The sequence below is a fragment of the Pristiophorus japonicus genome, chromosome 16 (assembly GCF_044704955.1).
Source record: "Pristiophorus japonicus isolate sPriJap1 chromosome 16, sPriJap1.hap1, whole genome shotgun sequence".
Taxonomy (NCBI): domain Eukaryota; kingdom Metazoa; phylum Chordata; class Chondrichthyes; family Pristiophoridae; genus Pristiophorus; species Pristiophorus japonicus.
In genome coordinates, this window is record NC_091992.1 from 77,354,430 (window position 1) to 77,373,020 (window position 18,591).

General features: G+C 47.1%; 1 protein-coding gene across 1 annotated transcript in view; it reads left to right on the plus strand.

Moving 5' to 3' along the window:
- evpla (envoplakin a) overlaps positions 1-18,591 on the plus strand; it is an 83,794-nt gene that overhangs the window by 13,213 nt on the left and 51,990 nt on the right. Inside the window, exon 2 of the mRNA XM_070857467.1 lies at positions 16,278-16,365. Coding sequence (XP_070713568.1) covers positions 16,278-16,365 — 88 coding nt within the window. The remainder of the gene's footprint in view (positions 1-16,277; positions 16,366-18,591) is intronic.

Consider the following 18,591-nt stretch of genomic DNA (forward strand, 5'->3'; position numbering starts at 1 on the left):
TGGGAGCTTGCTCTGCAAGTCTTTCTTTCTTCCTTCCTGAAAGCTGGTCTCCCACGATCCAAATAAAAACAGCCACACCATGAAACCACTTAGTATAAAGAAACCGGTCAGCCGACTTTAGTGAATGAGGCAAATTCACTATGTTGGAGTTGCATCAGCTCAGCACTTGGGCAATATAAATGTGGGATCTGTGTATCTCTGGGACTCAGGTCCAGGTCTCCTGTCGTAATTTGTGAATAAAGATTTCCTGAAGTTATGTTGAACCAATGCAGGCATTAAGTGCACAGAACCGCCAGTGAAAGGGATTTGAAGAGAATGAAACCAAGGCTTAGAGGGTTAAATTATGAGGGCAGGTTGCAATGGTTAGCACTCCCTTGAGTTCAAAGGTTGAGGGGTGATCTTGTGTTTAAAATGATAAAGGGAACTGATAGGATAGCTACAGAGGGTATGGTAGCATAGTGATTGTGTTACTGGATTAGTAATCCTGGGGGACTGTGCTAATGATCCTGGGTCAAGGGTTCAAATCCCACCACAACAGCTGGGGAATTTAAATTAATTTAATTAAATAAATCTGGAATTAAAAAGCTAGTATCAGTAATGGTGACTATGGAGCCACCGGATTGTTGTAAAACCCAACTGGTTCACTAATGCCCCTTAGAAAATTAGAATATATGCAATAAATGCTCACGTTCCATGAACAAATAAAAAAAGCGAAACTATTTCCTCTGGTGACCTCTCAGTTGGATGTAAAAGATCCCACGGCACTATTTTGAAGAAGAGCAGGAAGACTCTGCCCAATATCCTGGCCAATATTTATCCTTCAACCAAAACCACAACATAAACAGATTATTTGGTCATTATCACATTGCTGTTTGTGGGAGCTTGCTGTGCGCAAGTTGGCTGCCGCGTTTCCCACATTACAACAGTGACCACACTTCAAAAAGTACAGCGCTTGGGGACGTCCTGTGGTTGTGAAAGGCGCCATACAAATGCAAGTCTGTCTTTCTCACAGTACTTGCCCTTTGCATTTACAAAACACCAGCCCCAATAAATATTCTGCAACACACCTCGATACCGAGAGAGCAGGAATTCTCTTTCACAATCAGCATGCTCGCTGGGTGTCACTGAAAGAGCCAACGTGGGCGGCCCGACCACAGATCAGCCTCATGCAGTTTGTCTGCATTTGCACGTCCCGTGGGCGCCGCCTATTAGTGGTACATTCCACATACTCTCCCATCAATCTGGTCGGGTCAGGCAGCAGCAGCTGTTACTAGGGGCCGTGTCTGAGCACAGCTAACACCCTCTGAATGACAACTGCACAAAGCAGCCCTCACTGCAAGACCACATCATCAGCTGTTGCATCTACCTGGATCGGCTACGGTGAACCTGTCTAGTAAAGCGCCCCCCAGTGGCCTGCTAGGTAAAGGCAAGGCCAAGGCAGATCATAGAATCATAGAAATTTGCAGCACGAAAGGAGGACATTCCGGCCCATCGTGTTCGTGCCGGCCAACAAGAGGCTATCCAGCCTAATCCCACTTTCCAGCTTTAGGTTCGTAACCCTGCAGGTTATGGCACTTCAGATGCACATCCAAGTACTTTTTAAATGTGGTGAGGGTTTCTGCCTCTACCACCCTTTCAGGCAGTGAGTTCCAGACCCCCACAACCCTCTGTGTGAAGAAATTTCCCCTCAAATCCCCTCTAAATCACATACCAATTACTTTAAATTTATGCCCCCCGGTTGTTGACCCCCTGCCAAGATAAATAGGCCCTTTCTATCCATTTTATCTAGGCCCTTCAGAATTTTGTACACCTCAATAAGGTCTCCCCTCAGCCTCCTCTGTTCCAATGAAAACAAATCTAGCCTATCCAATCTTTCCTCATAGCTTAGATTGTCCACTCACGGCAACAACCTCGTAAATCTCCTCTGTACCCTCTCCAGCGCAATCACGTCCTTCCTGTAATGCGGCGACCAGACTGCACGCAGTGGCCTAACCTGTATTTTATACAGTGCAAGCATAACCTCACTGCTCTTGTATTCTATGCCTGGCTAATGAAGGCAAGCATTCCGTATGCCTTCTTAACCACCTTATCTACCCGGCCTGCTACCTTCAGGGATCTGTGGACCTGCACTCCAAGGTCCCTTTGTTCCTCTACACTTTTCAGTTTCTTACCATTCCCGTTCCTGTTAGCCCCTCCCCAAATGCATTACCTCACACTTCTCTGGATTAAATTCCATTTGCCACTGTTCTGCCCACCTGACCAGTTCATTGATATCTTCCTGCAGTCCGCAGCTTTCTTCTTCATTATCAACCACAGCCTTTTTTTGAATCATCTGCAAACTTCTTAATCATGCCCTCTACATTCAAGTCTAGATCACATTGATATATACCACAAAAAGCAAGGGACCCAGCACTGAGTCGCAAGGCTCTTAATTCAAATGCAACATCTTGCACAGGATTTGCAGCACGGAAACAGGCCATTTGACCCAATATCCGACCTATGCAGGCGTTTATGCTCCCACCCTACTTCATATAACCCCATGAACCTACCCAGGTTATGATTGAATTGTATACTAGCACTAACACTAGTTAGGCCACAGCTGGAGTACTGCGTGCAGGAAAGATTGCACCAGAGAGGATACAGAGGAGATTTACGAGGATGTTGCCTGGACTGGAGAATTTTCGCTATGAGGAAAGATTGGATAGGCTGGGTTTGTTTTCTTTGGAACAGAGGAGGCTGAGGGGAGACATTATTGATGTGTATAAAATTATGAAGGGCCTAGATAGAGTGGTTAGGACGGACCTATTTCCTTTGGCAGAGTAGTCAATAACCAGGGGGAATAGCTTTAAGGTAATTAGTAGAAGGTTTAGAAGGGATTTGAGAGGAAATGTCTTTACCCAGAGGGTGGTGGGGGTCTGGAACTCATGGCCTGAAAGGATGGTAGAGGCAGAAACCCTCACCACATTTAAAAAGTACTTGGATGTGCACTTGAAGTGTCGCAACCTGCAGGGTTACGAACCAAAAGTTGGAAAGTGGGATTAGGCTAGACAACTCTTTGTCAGCCGAAGCGGACACGGTGGGCTGAAATGGCCTCCTTCTGTGCTATAAATTCCTATCTATTCCTTTCTCCCTCATGTGTTTATCTAGCTTCCCCTTGAATGCGTCTATACTAGTCGCCTTAACCACTTCTTATGGTAACGAGTTCCACATTCGAACCACTCTCTGGGTAAAGAAGTTTCTCCTGAATTCCCTAATGGATTTATTAGTGACTATCTTATATTGATGGTCCCTAGTTCAGGTCTCCGCCACAAATGGAAACATCTTCTCTACGTATACCCTATCAAACTCCTTCATATTCATAAAGACTTCTATCTATTACAGGTATTATCCGAATAAATAATGTTTGCACCTTCTCCAGTGCCTCTATATGCTTTTTGTAATATTGCATTTATATAGTGCCTTTATTGTAGTGAAGGTGCTTTACAAGAGTGTTATCAGACAAGAATGGACAAAGAAGGAGAGAGCCATTAAGACATGTGACCAAAAGCTGGTCAAAGTCGTGGGATTTAAAAAGCTTCTTTAAGGAGGGGAGAGTGGGAGGTTTGGGATGGGAATTCCACAGCTTGGGGCCTAAACGACTTGAAGGTACAGTCACCAATGATGGGGTGAAGGAAGTCAGGGATGGACAAGAGGCCATAATTGGATTTAACCCCAATTTGTTCTGTGTTAGTTGAACATGTGTGGCACTAGTGTTATCCTCAGTGTCCCTGGGCGAGGAGTGGGAATTATTCAGCATGGGATCCTGGTCCCGAGTGTAATGTGTTTGCTTCATGGGTTCTTTGCTTAAGAATTCATAGCAACACATTCCTATTAAGAACTAGTTGGTTTATTAGCAAAGGTTTAACGATCACACGACACATTACCAGTTCATCCACCAGGCTCACAACCACCTGCCTCATCGTGGATCCCCAGAACCCAACTGGCTGGGGTTTTATTGAGTCTTGTGAACATCACGTGACTGGCTAAGCCACTCCCAACTCAACAGCTCTCCAACTATTTTGGTGGAATCTTTCATTCAAGTGCCCCCTTGTTTTTTTTGAGGGCACCAAAAACATAAATTAACAATTGAACATAAAGGGAACCTTTGTCAAATCAAATCAAATTAAATCAAATAAAAATTCTGTTCCCAGTTGAACTGATGCACTCCAGTCCCTCCAGCACCCACCTCTCGCGGAAGGTCGCGAGCATACCGATGGATCAACAGCTCTGCAACTATTTTTAGTGGAACATTAATACAAGTGCTCCCTTATTAAAGGGGCACTAAACCTACAAATGAACAAATTAAACTTTAGACGTTACGTGGTTCAAATTAAAATTTGGTTGCTGGGGGTGATGATGCACTCCAATCCCTCCGGTGCCCACCTCTCGCGGAAGGCCACAAGCGTACCGGTGGACTAACAGCTCTACAAACCTGTGAGCATACTCCCAGGTGCATACATTACACTGAGGGACTGCTGCGGGAAGGTGTAGCGTCTGGACATTGGGTGAGGTTCAGTTGTGATGCTCTCTGCGGTTGAATAGGCCACCGACACTCATTGCCTGAGCACACACGTGATAAATGGCCGCTCCACTCAGACAGCAAAGGGATGTCAGCACCTGTGCAACCCTATCCCAACAAGGGCTAGTGCCTTCAGGAACAGAAGAAGCAAATAGTGGGAGGGTGGTGGGGGGAATGAAACTGCAAAACACTAAATGCACTAGGGTCTATCCTTGGCTGCCCTTATAGTCCTCCCATTGTCGTGGAGCTTCTGGCCGTCTGTCTCCAAAAATTTCTAGCTTGCAAATGAAATATTCTAAATGTCCCCAGCTCACTGTTTGAGGACGGAGTCGTGGGATCGATGACAGTGAGATTATCAGTGCTGCTATTTTCCCACTGAGCGGCCACTGACAGTGACAGAACTGAATGGCTCAGGCCTGTGGGCTTTTACTGAATACTTGTGCCTGTGGGTGAGTGTGGGACAGCAAAGTTGGGGGGGGGTGGGGGTCCTGTACAAAACCATTGGGCATGTCGTGCAAACGGACCCTATTACATCGGAACAGGAGGAGGCCCTTCAGCCTCCATTCAATGAGGCCATGGCTGATCTGTATCTTAACACCATCTACCCACCTTGGTTCCATAACCCTTAATACCCTTGCATTACAAAAAATTATCTATCGCAGTTCTGAAATTTTCAATTGATCCCCAGGCCTCAACAGTTTTTTTGTGGGAGAGAGTTCCAGATTTCCCTGTGTGTGAAGAAGTGTTTCCTCACATCACCCCTGAACAGCCTGGCTCTGATTTTAAGGTTATGTCCCCTTGTTCTGGACTCCCCACCAGAGGAAATAGTTTCTCTCTGTATCTATCCTATCAAATCCTTTAATCATCTTAAACACCTCAATCAGATCACCCCTAAATCTTCCACACTCGAGGGAATCATCATCATCATCATCATCATAGGCAGTCCCTCCGAATCGAGGAAGACTTGCTTCCACTCTAAAAATGAGTTCCTAGGTGGCTGAACAGTCCAATATGAGAACCACAGTTCCTGTCACAGGTGGTTGAGGAAGGGACTGGTTTGCCGCACGCTCCTTCCGCTGCCTGCGCTTGTTCTCTGCATGCTCTCGCCGATGAGACTCGAGGTGCTCAGCACCCTCCCGGATGCACTTCCTCCACTTAGGGCCAGGGACTCCCGGGTGTCAGTGGGGATGTTGCACTTTATCAGGGAGGCTTTGAGGGTGTCCTTGTGTCCTTTTCCGCTGCCCACCTTTGGCTCGTTTGCCGTGTAGGAGTTCCGAGTAGAGAGCTTGCTTTGGGAATACAAGCCTAGTCTATGCACCATGTCCTCATAATTTAACCCTTTTATTCCCGCTATTATTCTGCTCCCTCTCCAAGGCCAATATATCTTTCCTGAGGGGCGGTGCCCAGAACTGATTGCAGTGTCCAGCTGGGGTCTGACCAGAGCTCTGTATATAACTTGCACCCCATTGTATTCCAGCCTGCTCGAGATAAAGGCCAACTTTCCATTAGCCTTTTAAATAATTGTTTGTAGCTGTCGATGTTTTTTTTAGTGATTTAGTTGAACAGTAACTGGGGGCAGAGATCTGCCTCGGATCTGCTCACACAGGCTGGCGACGGGCCGTTGGGTCTGACAATGACTGCCAAGTAGTGCTGTCGATTTAATCGATTCTGTTTCCATCTCCTGGACGTATGCTGATGACTGCCAGGTCCACCCACAGACTTTTCAACAGGAAACAGACTCAGTGTAGTGGAATTAAAAAAGAAAAGAAGGATTTGCATTTATATAGCGTCATTCATGACTACCAGACATTCCAAAGCGCTTTACAGCCAATGAAGTACTTTTGAAGTGCAGTCATTGTTGTAATGTGGGAAACGTGGCAGCCAATTTGTGCACAGCAAGCTCCCACAAACAGCAACGTGGTAAAGAGTGTATAATCTGTTTTAGGGGCTGATTGAGAGATTAATATTGGCTAGGACAACAGGGTAACTCCCTGCTCTTCTTCAAAATAGCACCATAAGATCTTTTATATCCACCTGAGAGAGCAGACAGGGACTCGGTTTAACATCTCATCCGAAAGATGACTCCTCTGACAGTGCAGCACTCCCTCAGCACTGCACTGAATGTCAGCCTAGATTATGGGCTTCAAGTCCCTGGAGTGGAACTTGAACGCACGACCTTCTGACTCAGAGGCGAGAGTGCTGCCCACCCTGAGCCACGACTGATGCTGTGGAAACTACAGAGGAAATCTTCCTCAAGTCATCGTGACCCTGGAAGAATTGTGGTAAATCTTCCCACTCACCACTGCCAATGTTACCACTCCTTGAGGTTCTGCTATAAGCTGCCTATTCAGTGCTTGTACTGCTCATCACCAGATTCCTTCCATCCCTCAACTAAGGACAGAGTATCTTCTTTGACAAATGCTGATTGATTGTTTGTGCAATACGACCCGTCCATCGGAGCCGATCCTTCGTCATTGAGGCCTCAAGGTGATACCTCCATACTTGAGTCATCATCATAGGCAGTCCCTCGAACGAGGATGACTTACTTCCACAAGAGTTCACAGATGTTTCAATGAAGGACCTGATGTTCCAGTCCTGAACTCCTCTTGAGGTGGTGGAAGATGCCTGTGTGTGGATTTTTTTAACGTGTGGTGACCATTGCACACCAGCCACCACATGGGCTCGACAGAGCTCGGCCTTTATCCAGTGGCAAGGGTTAACCAGGACGACTGGAGACCAGCTCTGCTGCACGGACCTAGTGCGCACACATATCGCAGTGTGGGCTGGCCCGTGCCGCCCCTGGGCCCTTGGCTCTTTTGGGCCCCGTACCCTCATTTGCCGAACCTCCGCCATGATCTATCACACTGTGGACCACCCAGACCTGCGTGAGAACATCTCTGCAGATCGGGAGGATAAAAGAGCTGGAGAGGCGGGCCCTGGAACATTGTGCAATTATATAGGGCCCTGGTGAGACCACACCTAGAGTATTGTGCACAGTTTCGGTCACCTTACCTAAGGAAGGATTGAGGGAGTGCAACAAAGGTTCACCAGACTGATTCCTGGGATGGGGGGATTGTCCTATGAGGAGAGATTGAGTAAACTAGGCCCATATTCTCTAGAGTTTAGAAGAATGAGAGGTGATCTCATTGAAACATACAACATTCTTCCAGGAATAAAAACAGAAAATGCTGGCAACCTCAATGAGTCAGGCAGCATCTGTGGAGAGAAACGCAGAACCAACGCCTCAGGCCAACGATGCCTCACCAGTCCTGACCCAAAACGTCGGCTCTGCCCCTCTCTCCACAGATGCTGCCCGACCCGCCGAGATCTCCAGCACGTCCTGCTTTTATTCCAGATTCCTGCATCCGCATTATTTTGCTTTTGTAAAATTCTTACAGTATCTCACAAGATACCTTGACCCTGTCATCTGATGTTCATGCTCGATCGTAGCTTGTGCACATAGAACTTCTCTGTCTCTTTAATATGGCGCCATCAAGTAGTCCAGCTTTTGCATGGTTAGAAGAAAGACTTGCATTTATATAGCGCCTTTCGTGACCTCAAGAGCCCCCAAAGTGTTTTACAGTCAATGAAGTACTTTTGAAGTGTAGTTACTGTTGTAATGTAGGAAACATGACAACCAATTTGCACACAGCAAGCTCCCACACTGAGATAACGACCAGACAATCTGTTTCAGTGATGTTCGTTGAAGGCTAAATATTGGACAGGGCTCTCCTGCTCTTCTTTGAAATAGTGCCGTGGGATATGTTACAATTTCCTGAGAGGGCAGATGGGGCCTGGGTTTAACGTCTCATCTGAAAGATGGCCCCTCCAGCAGTGCAGCCCTCCCTCAACACTGCACTGGGAGTGTCAGCCTAGGTTTTGTGCTCGGCTCACTGGAATGGGACTTGAACACAACTTGTGACTCAGGCGAGAGTGCGGGCACTGAACCGAGGCTGGCACCCAAGAAGGGAACGCAAGACTTTCTCACAGTTAACTTTAATTTTGTGAGTGGTCAAAGGCTCCATTGGTTAGAGCCTGTCTCCTAAAGTGTCCATAGGATGTAACGGCCTTTCTGCAGCAGTGACATAGTTAGCAGCTGGAGATTAGCATTCCAACGGAATCAATGACTGAAGAAACCATTGTCAAATTTTCTTCAATAATGCTCCTGTGAAGCATCTTGGGATGTTTTACTATGTTAAAGGTGCTATGTAAATATAAGTTGTTGTTGTTGTTGTTCAAAGCAACCTCCGATTACAGAGGAGAAACACACAGGACTTGCACAAGCAATAATCCCAGTACAGGCCCTGCAAAGCACTGTCAGCCCCACGACATTTTCATACCAGCTTCAGTTAGTTTGAGGGTGAGTCAGTGTGTTAGAGTTTGAGGGTCAGTATGTTAGAGTTTGAGGGTCAGATAGTGTGTTAGAGTTTGAGGGTGAATCAGTGTGTTAGAGTTTGAGGGCTCGGTCAGTGTGTGAGAGTTTGAGGGTGAGTCAGTGTGTGAGAGTTTGAGGATGAGTCAGTATGTTAGAGTTTGAGGGCTCGGTCAGTGTGTGAGAGTTTGAGGGTGTGACAGTGTGTGAGAGTTTGAGGGTGAATCAGTGTGTGAGAGTTTGAGGGTGAGTCAGTGTGAGAGAGTTTGAGGACTCAGTCAGTGTGTGAGAGTTTGAGGGTGAGTCAGTGTGTGAGAGTTTGAGGGTGAGACAGTGTGTGAGAGTTTGAGGGTGAGTCAGTGTGTGAGAGTTTGAGGACTCGGTCAGTGTGTGAGAGTTTGAGGGTGAGTCAGTGTGTGAGAGTTTGAGGGTGAGACAGTTGTGAGAGTTTGAGGGTGAGTCAGTGTGTGAGAGTTTGAGGGTGAGTCAGTGTGTGAGAGTTTGAGGGTGAGACAGTGTGTGAGAGTTTGAGGGTGAGTCAGTGTGTGAGAGTTTGAGGGTGAGTCAGTGTGTGAGAGTTTGAGGGTGAGTCAGTGTGTGAGAGTTTGAGGGTGAGTCAGTGTGTGAGAGTTTGAGGGTGAGTCAGTGTGTGAGAGTTTGAGGGTGAGTCAGTGTGTGAGAGTTTGAGGGTGAGACAGTTATGAGAGTTTGAGGGTGAGTCAGTGTGTGAGAGTTTGAGGGTGAGTCAGTGTGTGAGAGTTTGAGGGTGAGACAGTTGTGAGAGTTTGAGGGTGAGTCAGTGTGTGAGAGTTTGAGGGTGAGTCAGTGTGTGAGAGTTTGAGGGTGAGTCAGTGTGTGAGAGTTTGAGGGTGAGTCAGTGTGTGAGAGTTTGAGGGTGAGTCAGTGTGTGAGAGTTTGAGGGTGAGACAGTTATGAGAGTTTGAGGGTGAGTCAGTGTGTGAGAGTTTGAGGGTGAGTCAGTGTGTGAGAGTTTGAGGGTGAGTCAGTGTGTGAGAGTTTGAGGGTGAGTCAGTATGTTAGAGTTTGAGGGCTCTGTCAGTGTGTGAGAGTTTGAGGGTGAGTCAGTGTGTGAGAGTTTGAGGGTGAGTCAGTATGTTAGAGTTTGAGGGCTTGGTCAGTGTGTGAGAGTTTGAGGGTGAGTCAGTGTGTGAGAGTTTGAGGGTGAGTCAGTGTGTGAGAGTTTGAGGGTGAGACAGTTGTGAGAGTTTGAGGGTGAGTCAGTGTGTGAGAGTTTGAGGGTGAGTCAGTGTGTGAGAGTTTGAGGGTGAGTCAGTGTGTGAGAGTTTGAGGGTGAGTCAGTGTGTGAGAGTTTGAGGGCTCGGTCAGTGTGTGAGAGTTTGAGGGTGAGTCAGTGTGTGAGAGTTTGAGGGTGGGACAGTTGTGAGAGTTTGAGGGTGAGTCTGTTTGTGAGAGTTTGAGGGTGAGTCAGTGTGTGAGAGTTTGAGGATGAGTCAGTATGTTAGAGTTTGAGGGCTCGGTCAGTGTGTGAGAGTTTGAGGGTGTGACAGTGTGTGAGAGTTTGAGGGTGAGTCAGTGTGTGAGAGTTTGAGGGTGAGACAGTTGTGAGAGTTTGAGGGTGAGTCAGTGTGTGAGAGTTTGAGGGTGAGACAGTTGTGAGAGTTTGAGGGTGAGTCAGTGTGTGAGAGTTTGAGGGTGAGTCAGTGTGTGAGAGTTTGAGGGTGAGACAGTTGTGAGAGTTTGAGGGTGAGTCAGTGTGTGAGAGTTTGAGGGTGAGTCAGTGTGTGAGAGTTTGAGGGTGAGTCAGTGTGTGAGAGTTTGAGGGTGAGTCAGTGTGTGAGAGTTTGAGGGTGAGTCAGTGTGTGAGAGTTTGAGGGTGAGTCAGTGTGTGAGAGTTTGAGGGTGAATAGTGTGTGAGAGTTTGAGGGTGGGACAGTGTGTGAGAGTTTGAGGGTGAGTCAGTGTGTGAGAGTTTGAGGGTGAGTCAGTGTGTGAGAGTTTGAGGGTGAGTCAGTGTGTGAGAGTTTGAGGGTGAGACAGTTATGAGAGTTTGAGGGTGAGTCAGTGTGTGAGAGTTTGAGGGTGAGTCAGTGTGTGAGAGTTTGAGGGTGAGACAGTTGTGAGAGTTTGAGGGTGAGTCAGTGTGTGAGAGTTTGAGGGTGAGTCAGTGTGTGAGAGTTTGAGGGTGAGTCAGTGTGTGAGAGTTTGAGGGTGAGTCAGTGTGTGAGAGTTTGAGGGTGAGTCAGTGTGTGAGAGTTTGAGGGTGAGACAGTTATGAGAGTTTGAGGGTGAGTCAGTGTGTGAGAGTTTGAGGGTGAGTCAGTGTGTGAGAGTTTGAGGGTGAATCAGTGTGTTAGAGTTTGAGGGTGAGTCAGTATGTTAGAGTTTGAGGGCTCTGTCAGTGTGTGAGAGTTTGAGGGTGAGTCAGTGTGTGAGAGTTTGAGGGCTTGGTCAGTGTGTGAGAGTTTGAGGGTGAGTCAGTGTGTGAGAGTTTGAGGGTGAGTCAGTGTGTGAGAGTTTGAGGGTGAGACAGTTGTGAGAGTTTGAGGGTGAGTCAGTGTGTGAGAGTTTGAGGGTGAGTCAGTGTGTGAGAGTTTGAGGGTGAGTCAGTGTGTGAGAGTTTGAGGGTGAGTCAGTGTGTGAGAGTTTGAGGGCTCGGTCAGTGTGTGAGAGTTTGAGGGTGAGTCAGTGTGTGAGAGTTTGAGGGTGGGACAGTTGTGAGAGTTTGAGGGTGAGTCTGTTTGTGAGAGTTTGAGGGTGAGTCAGTGTGTGAGAGTTTGAGGGTGAGTCAGTGTGTGAGAGTTTGAGGGTGAGTCAGTGTGTGAGAGTTTGAGGATGAGACAGTTGTGAGAGTTTGGGGGTGAGTCTGTTTGTGAGAGTTTGAGGGTGAGACAGTGTGTGAGAGTTAGAGGGTGAGTCTGTTTGTGAGAGTTTGAGGGTGAGTCAGTGTGTGAGAGTTTGATGGTGAGTCAGTGTGTGAGAGTTTGAGGGTGAGTCAGTGTGTGAGAGTTTGAGGATGAGACAGTTGTGAGAGTTTGAGGGTGAGTCAGTGTGTGAGAGTTTGAGGGTGAGTCAGTGTGTGAGAGTTTGAGGGTGAGTCAGTGTGTGAGAGTTTGAGGGTGAGTCAGTGTGTGAGAGTTTGAGGGTGAGTCAGTGTGTGAGAGTTTGAGGGTGAGTCAGTGTGTGAGAGTTTGAGGGTGAATCAGTGTGTTAGAGTTTGAGGGTGAATCAGTGTGTGAGAGTTTGAGGGTGGGACAGTGTGTGAGAGTTTGAGGGTGAATCAGTGTGTTAGAGTTTGAGGGTGAATCAGTGTGTGAGAGTTTGAGGGTGAGTCAGTGTGTGAGAGTTTGAGGGTGAGACAGTTGTGAGAGTTTGAGGGTGAGTCAGTGTGTGAGAGTTTGAGGATGAGACAGTTGTGAGAGTTTGAGGGTGAGTCAGTGTGTGAGAGTTTGAGGGTGAATCAGTGTGTTAGAGTTTGAGGGTGAATCAGTGTATTAGAGTTTGAGGGTGGGACAGTGTGTGAGAGTTTGAGGGTGAATCAGTGAGTGAGAGTTTGAGGGTGAGTCAGTGTGTGAGAGTTTGAGGGTGAATCAGTGTGTGAGAGTTTGAGGGTGAGTCAGTGTGTGAGAGTTTGAGGGTGAGTCAGTGTGTGAGAGTTTGAGGGTGAGTCAGTGTGTTAGAGTTTGAGGGTGAATCAGTGTGTTAGAGTTTGAGGGTGGGACAGTGTGTGAGAGTTTGAGGGTGAATCAGTGTGTTAGAGTTTGAGGGTGAATCAGTGTGTTAGAGTTTGAGGGTGAATCAGTGTGTTAGAGTTTGAGGGTGAGTCAGTGTGTGAGAGTTTGAGGGTGAATCAGTGTGTTAGAGTTTGAGGGTGAATCAGTGTGTTAGAGTTTGAGGGTGAGTCAGTGTGTGAGAGTTTGAGGGTGAATCAGTGTGTTAGAGTTTGAGGGTGAATCAGTGTGTTAGAGTTTGAGGGTGGGACAGTGTGTGAGAGTTTGAGGGTGAATCAGTGTGTTAGAGTTTGAGGGTGAATCAGTGTGTTAGAGTTTGAGGGTGGGACAGTGTGTGAGAGTTTGAGGGTGAATCAGTGTGTTAGAGTTTGAGGGTGAATCAGTGTGTGAGAGTTTGAGGGTGAATCAGTGTGTTAGAGTTTGAGGGTGAATCAGTGTGTTAGAGTTTGAGGGTGGGACAGTGTGTGAGAGTTTGAGGGTGAATCAGTGTGTTAGAGTTTGAGGGTGGGACAGTGTGTGAGAGTTTGAGGGTGAATCAGTGTGTTAGAGTTTGAGGGTGGGACAGTGTGTGAGAGTTTGAGGGTGGGACAGTGTGTGAGAGTTTGAGGGTGAATCAGTGTGTTAGAGTTTGAGGGTGGGACAGTGTGTGAGAGTTTGAGGGTGGGACAGTGTGTGAGAGTTTGAGGGCTCGATCAGTTTGCCGACTAAAATCAGTGCACTGGGCTCTCTCACCTCTCTTATTCTCACACCCTTACCTGACTGGAGTGGTACCCCTCTAAAATAAATAAAGACTTGCATTTTTAAAGCGCCTTTCACAACCTCAGGCCAGCCCAAAGCAATTTACCGCCAATGAAGTACTTTTGGAGTGTAGTCTCTGTTGTAATTTAGAAAACACGGCAGCCTTTTTGTGCACAGCCAGCTCTCACAAACAGCAGTGTGATAATGACCAGATCATCTGTTTTAGTGATGTTGATTGAGGGATAAATATTGTCACGGAGACCCGGAATAACTCCCCTGCTCTCCTTCAAAATAGTGCCATGGGATCTTTTATATCCACTTGAGAGAATAGATGGGGCCTCGGTTTAATGTCTCATCCAAAAGACGGCAGCTCCGACAGTGCAGCACTCCCTCAGCACTGCACTGGAGTGCCAGCTTAGATTTTTGTGCTCAAGTTTCTCCACAAAGCTACTAACAGTAGCGATCGTGGCTGTTGTATGCTGTTGGTGGGAATTCTTGTGCGAACGGGAGTGATCGCTTACCATATACAACGACTGGTACGTCCACCATTAATGGCAGGAGCAATGTGGGGGAGAGGCACCTTGCAGCCTGGTCCTTCAGCAAGTGGATGCAGGGGAGGGCAAAGGAATGGCAGTAATGCAGCGGCAATGGAGGGGGGAAATGGATGACAATGAAAAGGGAGTGGATTGCAAAGAAGAGGAGGGGAAGGAGAAAGGGTAATTGATGGCAATATGGGGGCAATGGTATTAAAGAGGAGAAATGGATGGCATCATTAACATCCTCATCATCATAGGCAGTCCCTCGGAATCGAGGAAGCCTTGCTTCCACTCCTGAAGTGAGTTCTTTGGTGGCTGAACAGTCCAATACGAGAGCCACAGTCCCTGTCATAGGTGGGACAGACAGTCGTTGAGGGAAGGGGTGGGTGGGACAGGTTTGCCGCACGCTCTTTCCGCTGCCTGCGCTTGGTTTCTGCATGCTCTCGGCGATGAGACTCGAGGTGCTCAGCGCCCTCCCGTTTGCACTTCCTCCACTTAGGGCAGTCTTTGGCCAGGGACTCCCAGGTGTCAGTGGAGATGTCGCACTTTATCAGGGAGGCTTTGAGGGTGTCCTTGTAACGTTTCCGCTGCCCACCTTTGGTTCGTTTGCCATGAAGGAGTTGCGAGTAGAGCACTTGCTTTGGGAGTCTCATGTCTGGCATGCAGACTATGTGGCCTGCCCAGTGGAGCTGATCAAGTGTGGTCAGTGCTTCAATGCTGGGGATGTTAGAGAAAATAATGGACAATGGATGGTAATGAAGGGGAGAAAAATGGGGGGAAATGAAATGGGAGGCACACACTGGGAGTCATGATCTGGGTGGTCTGTTGAACATCCAAATATCACTCTTTCTTTTTTTAGATGAAATATAAAAGTGCTTATAATGTACTGGAATGTATTATGTTTAATGTGTCTCTGCCCCCACAGAGTGCTTCATTAGTGCTTTATGCGTTAGGATTTCTCATTTAGGTTTTTATAGAATTTACAGCCATTCGGCCCAACTTGTGTGTGCTCCACACGAGCCTCCTCCCACCTTACATCAGCTCACCCTATCAGCGTATCTATCTATTCCTTTCTCCCTCAATTGCTTATCCAGATTCCCCTTAAATACATATATACAACCCACCTCAACTATCCCTTGTGGTAGCGAGTCCCACATTCTCCCCACTGTCTCAGCAAAGAAGTTTCTCCTGAATTTCCTGATTTATTAGTGTCTATCTTATATTTATGGCCCCTAGTTTCAGACTCCCCACAAGTACTCATGTACTTATGTATTTTCCTCCCCTCCAATACAAGTGAAACAATATAGTGTTTACAGCTTAAGTTAAAAGCCCACATAACTAGCTGTTTTTGCAGGCTTATATTCAGTGCCATTGTTGAGGTGTTGGCATATTTTGAGGGCTGTGTCAGCTTTATGAAGCTATTTGTCAGCCTATGCTAGTTATTTAGGCTTGCCTGTAGTTAGAATTGTAGAAACCTACAGCACAGAACGAGGCCATTTGGCCCGTCGTGTCCGTACTGGCTCTTTGAAAGAGTAGCCATGCTTAATCCCAACCCATCCCCGCTTTCTGTCCGTAACCCAGTAGGTTCCTCATTCTCGAGTACCCGTCCAATTACCTTTTAAAATGATTTATGGAATTAGCTTCCAGCGCCTTCTCAGGTGGAACGATCCAGATCCCGACAGCTCTCTGAGCGAAAACATTTCTCCTCATCGCCCCTCTCTCGATCTTTTGCCAGTGATTTTGAATCTACGACCTCTGGTCATTGACCCACTCGTTTCTCTCGCTCTCTGCTCTATCGAAACCTCTCATCATCTTGAAAACCTCCGTTAGGTTCACCTCAACCTTCTCTGTTCCAAGGGGAACAGTCCTAACTTTTCCCACCTGAAGTCCTTTGAGAATTCTAAGTTGTGTGGAAGAGACTGGTGAAGCTGGGCTTGTTCTCCTTAGAACAGAGATGGTTAAGGGGAGATTTAATAGAGGTGTTGAGATCACGAAGGGTTTTGATAGAGTAAATGAGGAGAAACTGTTTCCAGTGGCAGAAGGGTTGGTAAACAGAGGACACAGATTTTAAGGTAATTGGCAAAAAACTGGAGGGGAGATGAGGAGAATGTTTTTTTGCACGAGTTATGATGCTCTGGAATGCACTAACTGAATCAGATTCAATAGTCACTTTCAAAAGGGAATTGGATAAATACTTGAAGGGAAAAATGTATAGGGCTACGGACAAAAGCTGGGACGAATTGGATAGCTCTGTTAAATTACCGGCGCAGGCATGATGGGCCGAATGGCCTCCTTCTGTGCCGTACCATTCTAGGGTTCGATGTGTCACAGTTTCCCTTCTGACCGACAATTGTTTGTTTCAGTGAGCTGCCTGTGCTGATCTCTCGCATGCAGAAGAATGGCGACCAGGTGGAAAAGGACATTCTGGCCACCGAGGATAAACTGCGAATTGTGAGTATGGCTGAGGAACACAGGCAAGGTCCCATAGTGCAGGACACCATCAAGGTTGAAAAGAGCAAAAGAAAGACTTGCATTTATATAGCGCCTTACAGAGAATGAAGTACTTTTGGAGTGTAGTCACTGTAATGACTCGCTTTCGTCTTTCAAATCACTTTTCACCACCTGGAGTGTAGTAATGTGGGAAACACAGCAGCCAATTTGCGCACAGCAAGCTCCCACAATTAGAAATGTGCTAATGACCAGATAATGTTGATTGAGGGATAAATATTGGCCAGGACACCAGGGATAACTCCCCTATTCTTTTTCTAAATAGTGCCATGGGATCTTTACATCCGCCTGAGAGGGCAGACGGGTCCTTGGTTTAATGTCTCATCCAAAAGACAGCATCTCCAATAGTGCAGTATTCCCTCAGTGCCAGCCTAGGTTTATGTGCTTGAGTCCCTGGAGTGGGATTTGAACCCACAACCTTCTGACTCAGAAGCAAGTGTGCTACCCACCGAGCTACAACTGACACTGCCTCCTCCCTGTGGTTCAGTGGCTAGGTGAAATGAGGCTAAGCAAGAAAGAATGGTTAGATGAAAGAAAAACTTGCATTTTACGACCACCGGGCCTCCCAAAGCACTTTACAATTAAGTACTTTTGAAGTCTAGTCACTGTTGTAATGTAGGGAATCACGGCAGGCATTTTGCGCACAGCAAGCTCCCACAAACAGCAATGAAATAAATGACCAGATAATCTACGAGGGAAATATATTGTCCAGGACACCAAGGGGAACTCCCCTGCTCTTCTTAGAAATATGCCATGGGATCTTTTAGATCCACCTGAGAGAGCAGACGGGGCCTCGGTTTAACGTCTCATCCGAAAGACAGTGTGGTTATCATCATAGGTGGTCCCTCGAACGAGGATGATTTGCTTCCACATGGGTTCACAGATGTTTCATTGAAGGACCCGATATTCCAGTCCTGAACTCCAGGAGTGGAAGATGCCTGTGCGTGGGTTTTTTTTAACGTGTGGTGACCGTTGCACATCAGCCACCACACGGGCTTGACAGAGCTAGGCCTTTATCCAGTGGCAAGGGTTGACCAGGATGACTGGAGAGTACTGGATTGGCAGCCTGCTTCTCATAGGTGATAGAAACATAGAAAATAGGTGCAGGAGTAGGCCATTCGGCCCTTCGAGCCTGCACCGCCATTCAATGAGTTCATAGCTGAACATGCAACTTCAGTACCCCATTCCTGCTTTCTCGCCATACCCCTTGATCCCCCTAGTAGTAAGGACTACGTCTAACTCCTTTTTGAATATATTTAGTGAATTTAGTGATGTGGGACTTGAACCCACAACCTTTTGACTCAGAAGCTAGCCCCTGAGCCACAGGGGCAAAGAATATCACAGTTTGGATGTCCCGTAGAAGAAGAAACTATTGGATTCTGGCCCGGGTAAAACGATAGAGCATGGCCACACTGGGACTCATTGTCACTCACTGTCTGGGTCCCAGGGATGAGGGACTTCAGTTACATGGATAGACTGGAGAAGCACAGAAGGCCAAGAGGAGATTTGATAGCATAGATGCATTTAAGGGAAGGCTAGCCAAGTATATGAGGGAGAATGGAATAGAGGATTATTCTGATAGAGTTAGATGAGGAAAGACGGGAGGAGGCTCGAGTGGAGCGTAAACGCTGGCATGGACTGGTTGGGCCGAATGGCCTGTTTCTGTGCCGTTTATCCTGTGTAATCCTGTGTAATGAGTTTGAGTAGAAGGATGTGTACCGTGACTCCTATTTTCCATACAATGAGGTTTCAGAGAAGAGAGCGAACGAGCTGGATGTCACATGTCGAACTTGAGAAACAAGAGAGGAAAGTTTCAGGGAGCATTGACCACAGCAGGAGGGAGACGGGAAGAGAAAGTGAATGCTAACGATAAGAGAAGAATGAACAGTTGAAGCATACATCCCTCACATCATAAAATCGTAGAACAGTACAGCACAGGAGGCCATTCGGCCCATCGAGCCTGTGCCGGCTCTTTCGAGGAGCAGTCCAGTCAGTCCCACTCCCCCGCTCTTTCCCCATATCCCTGCAGTTTACTCTCCTTAAAGTATTGATCCAATTTTGAAGGCTACGATTGAATCTGTTTCCACCGCCCTATCAGGCAGTGCTTTCCAAATCCTAACCACTCGCGGTGTAAAAACGTTTTCCTTCATGTCGCCTCTGGTTCTTTTA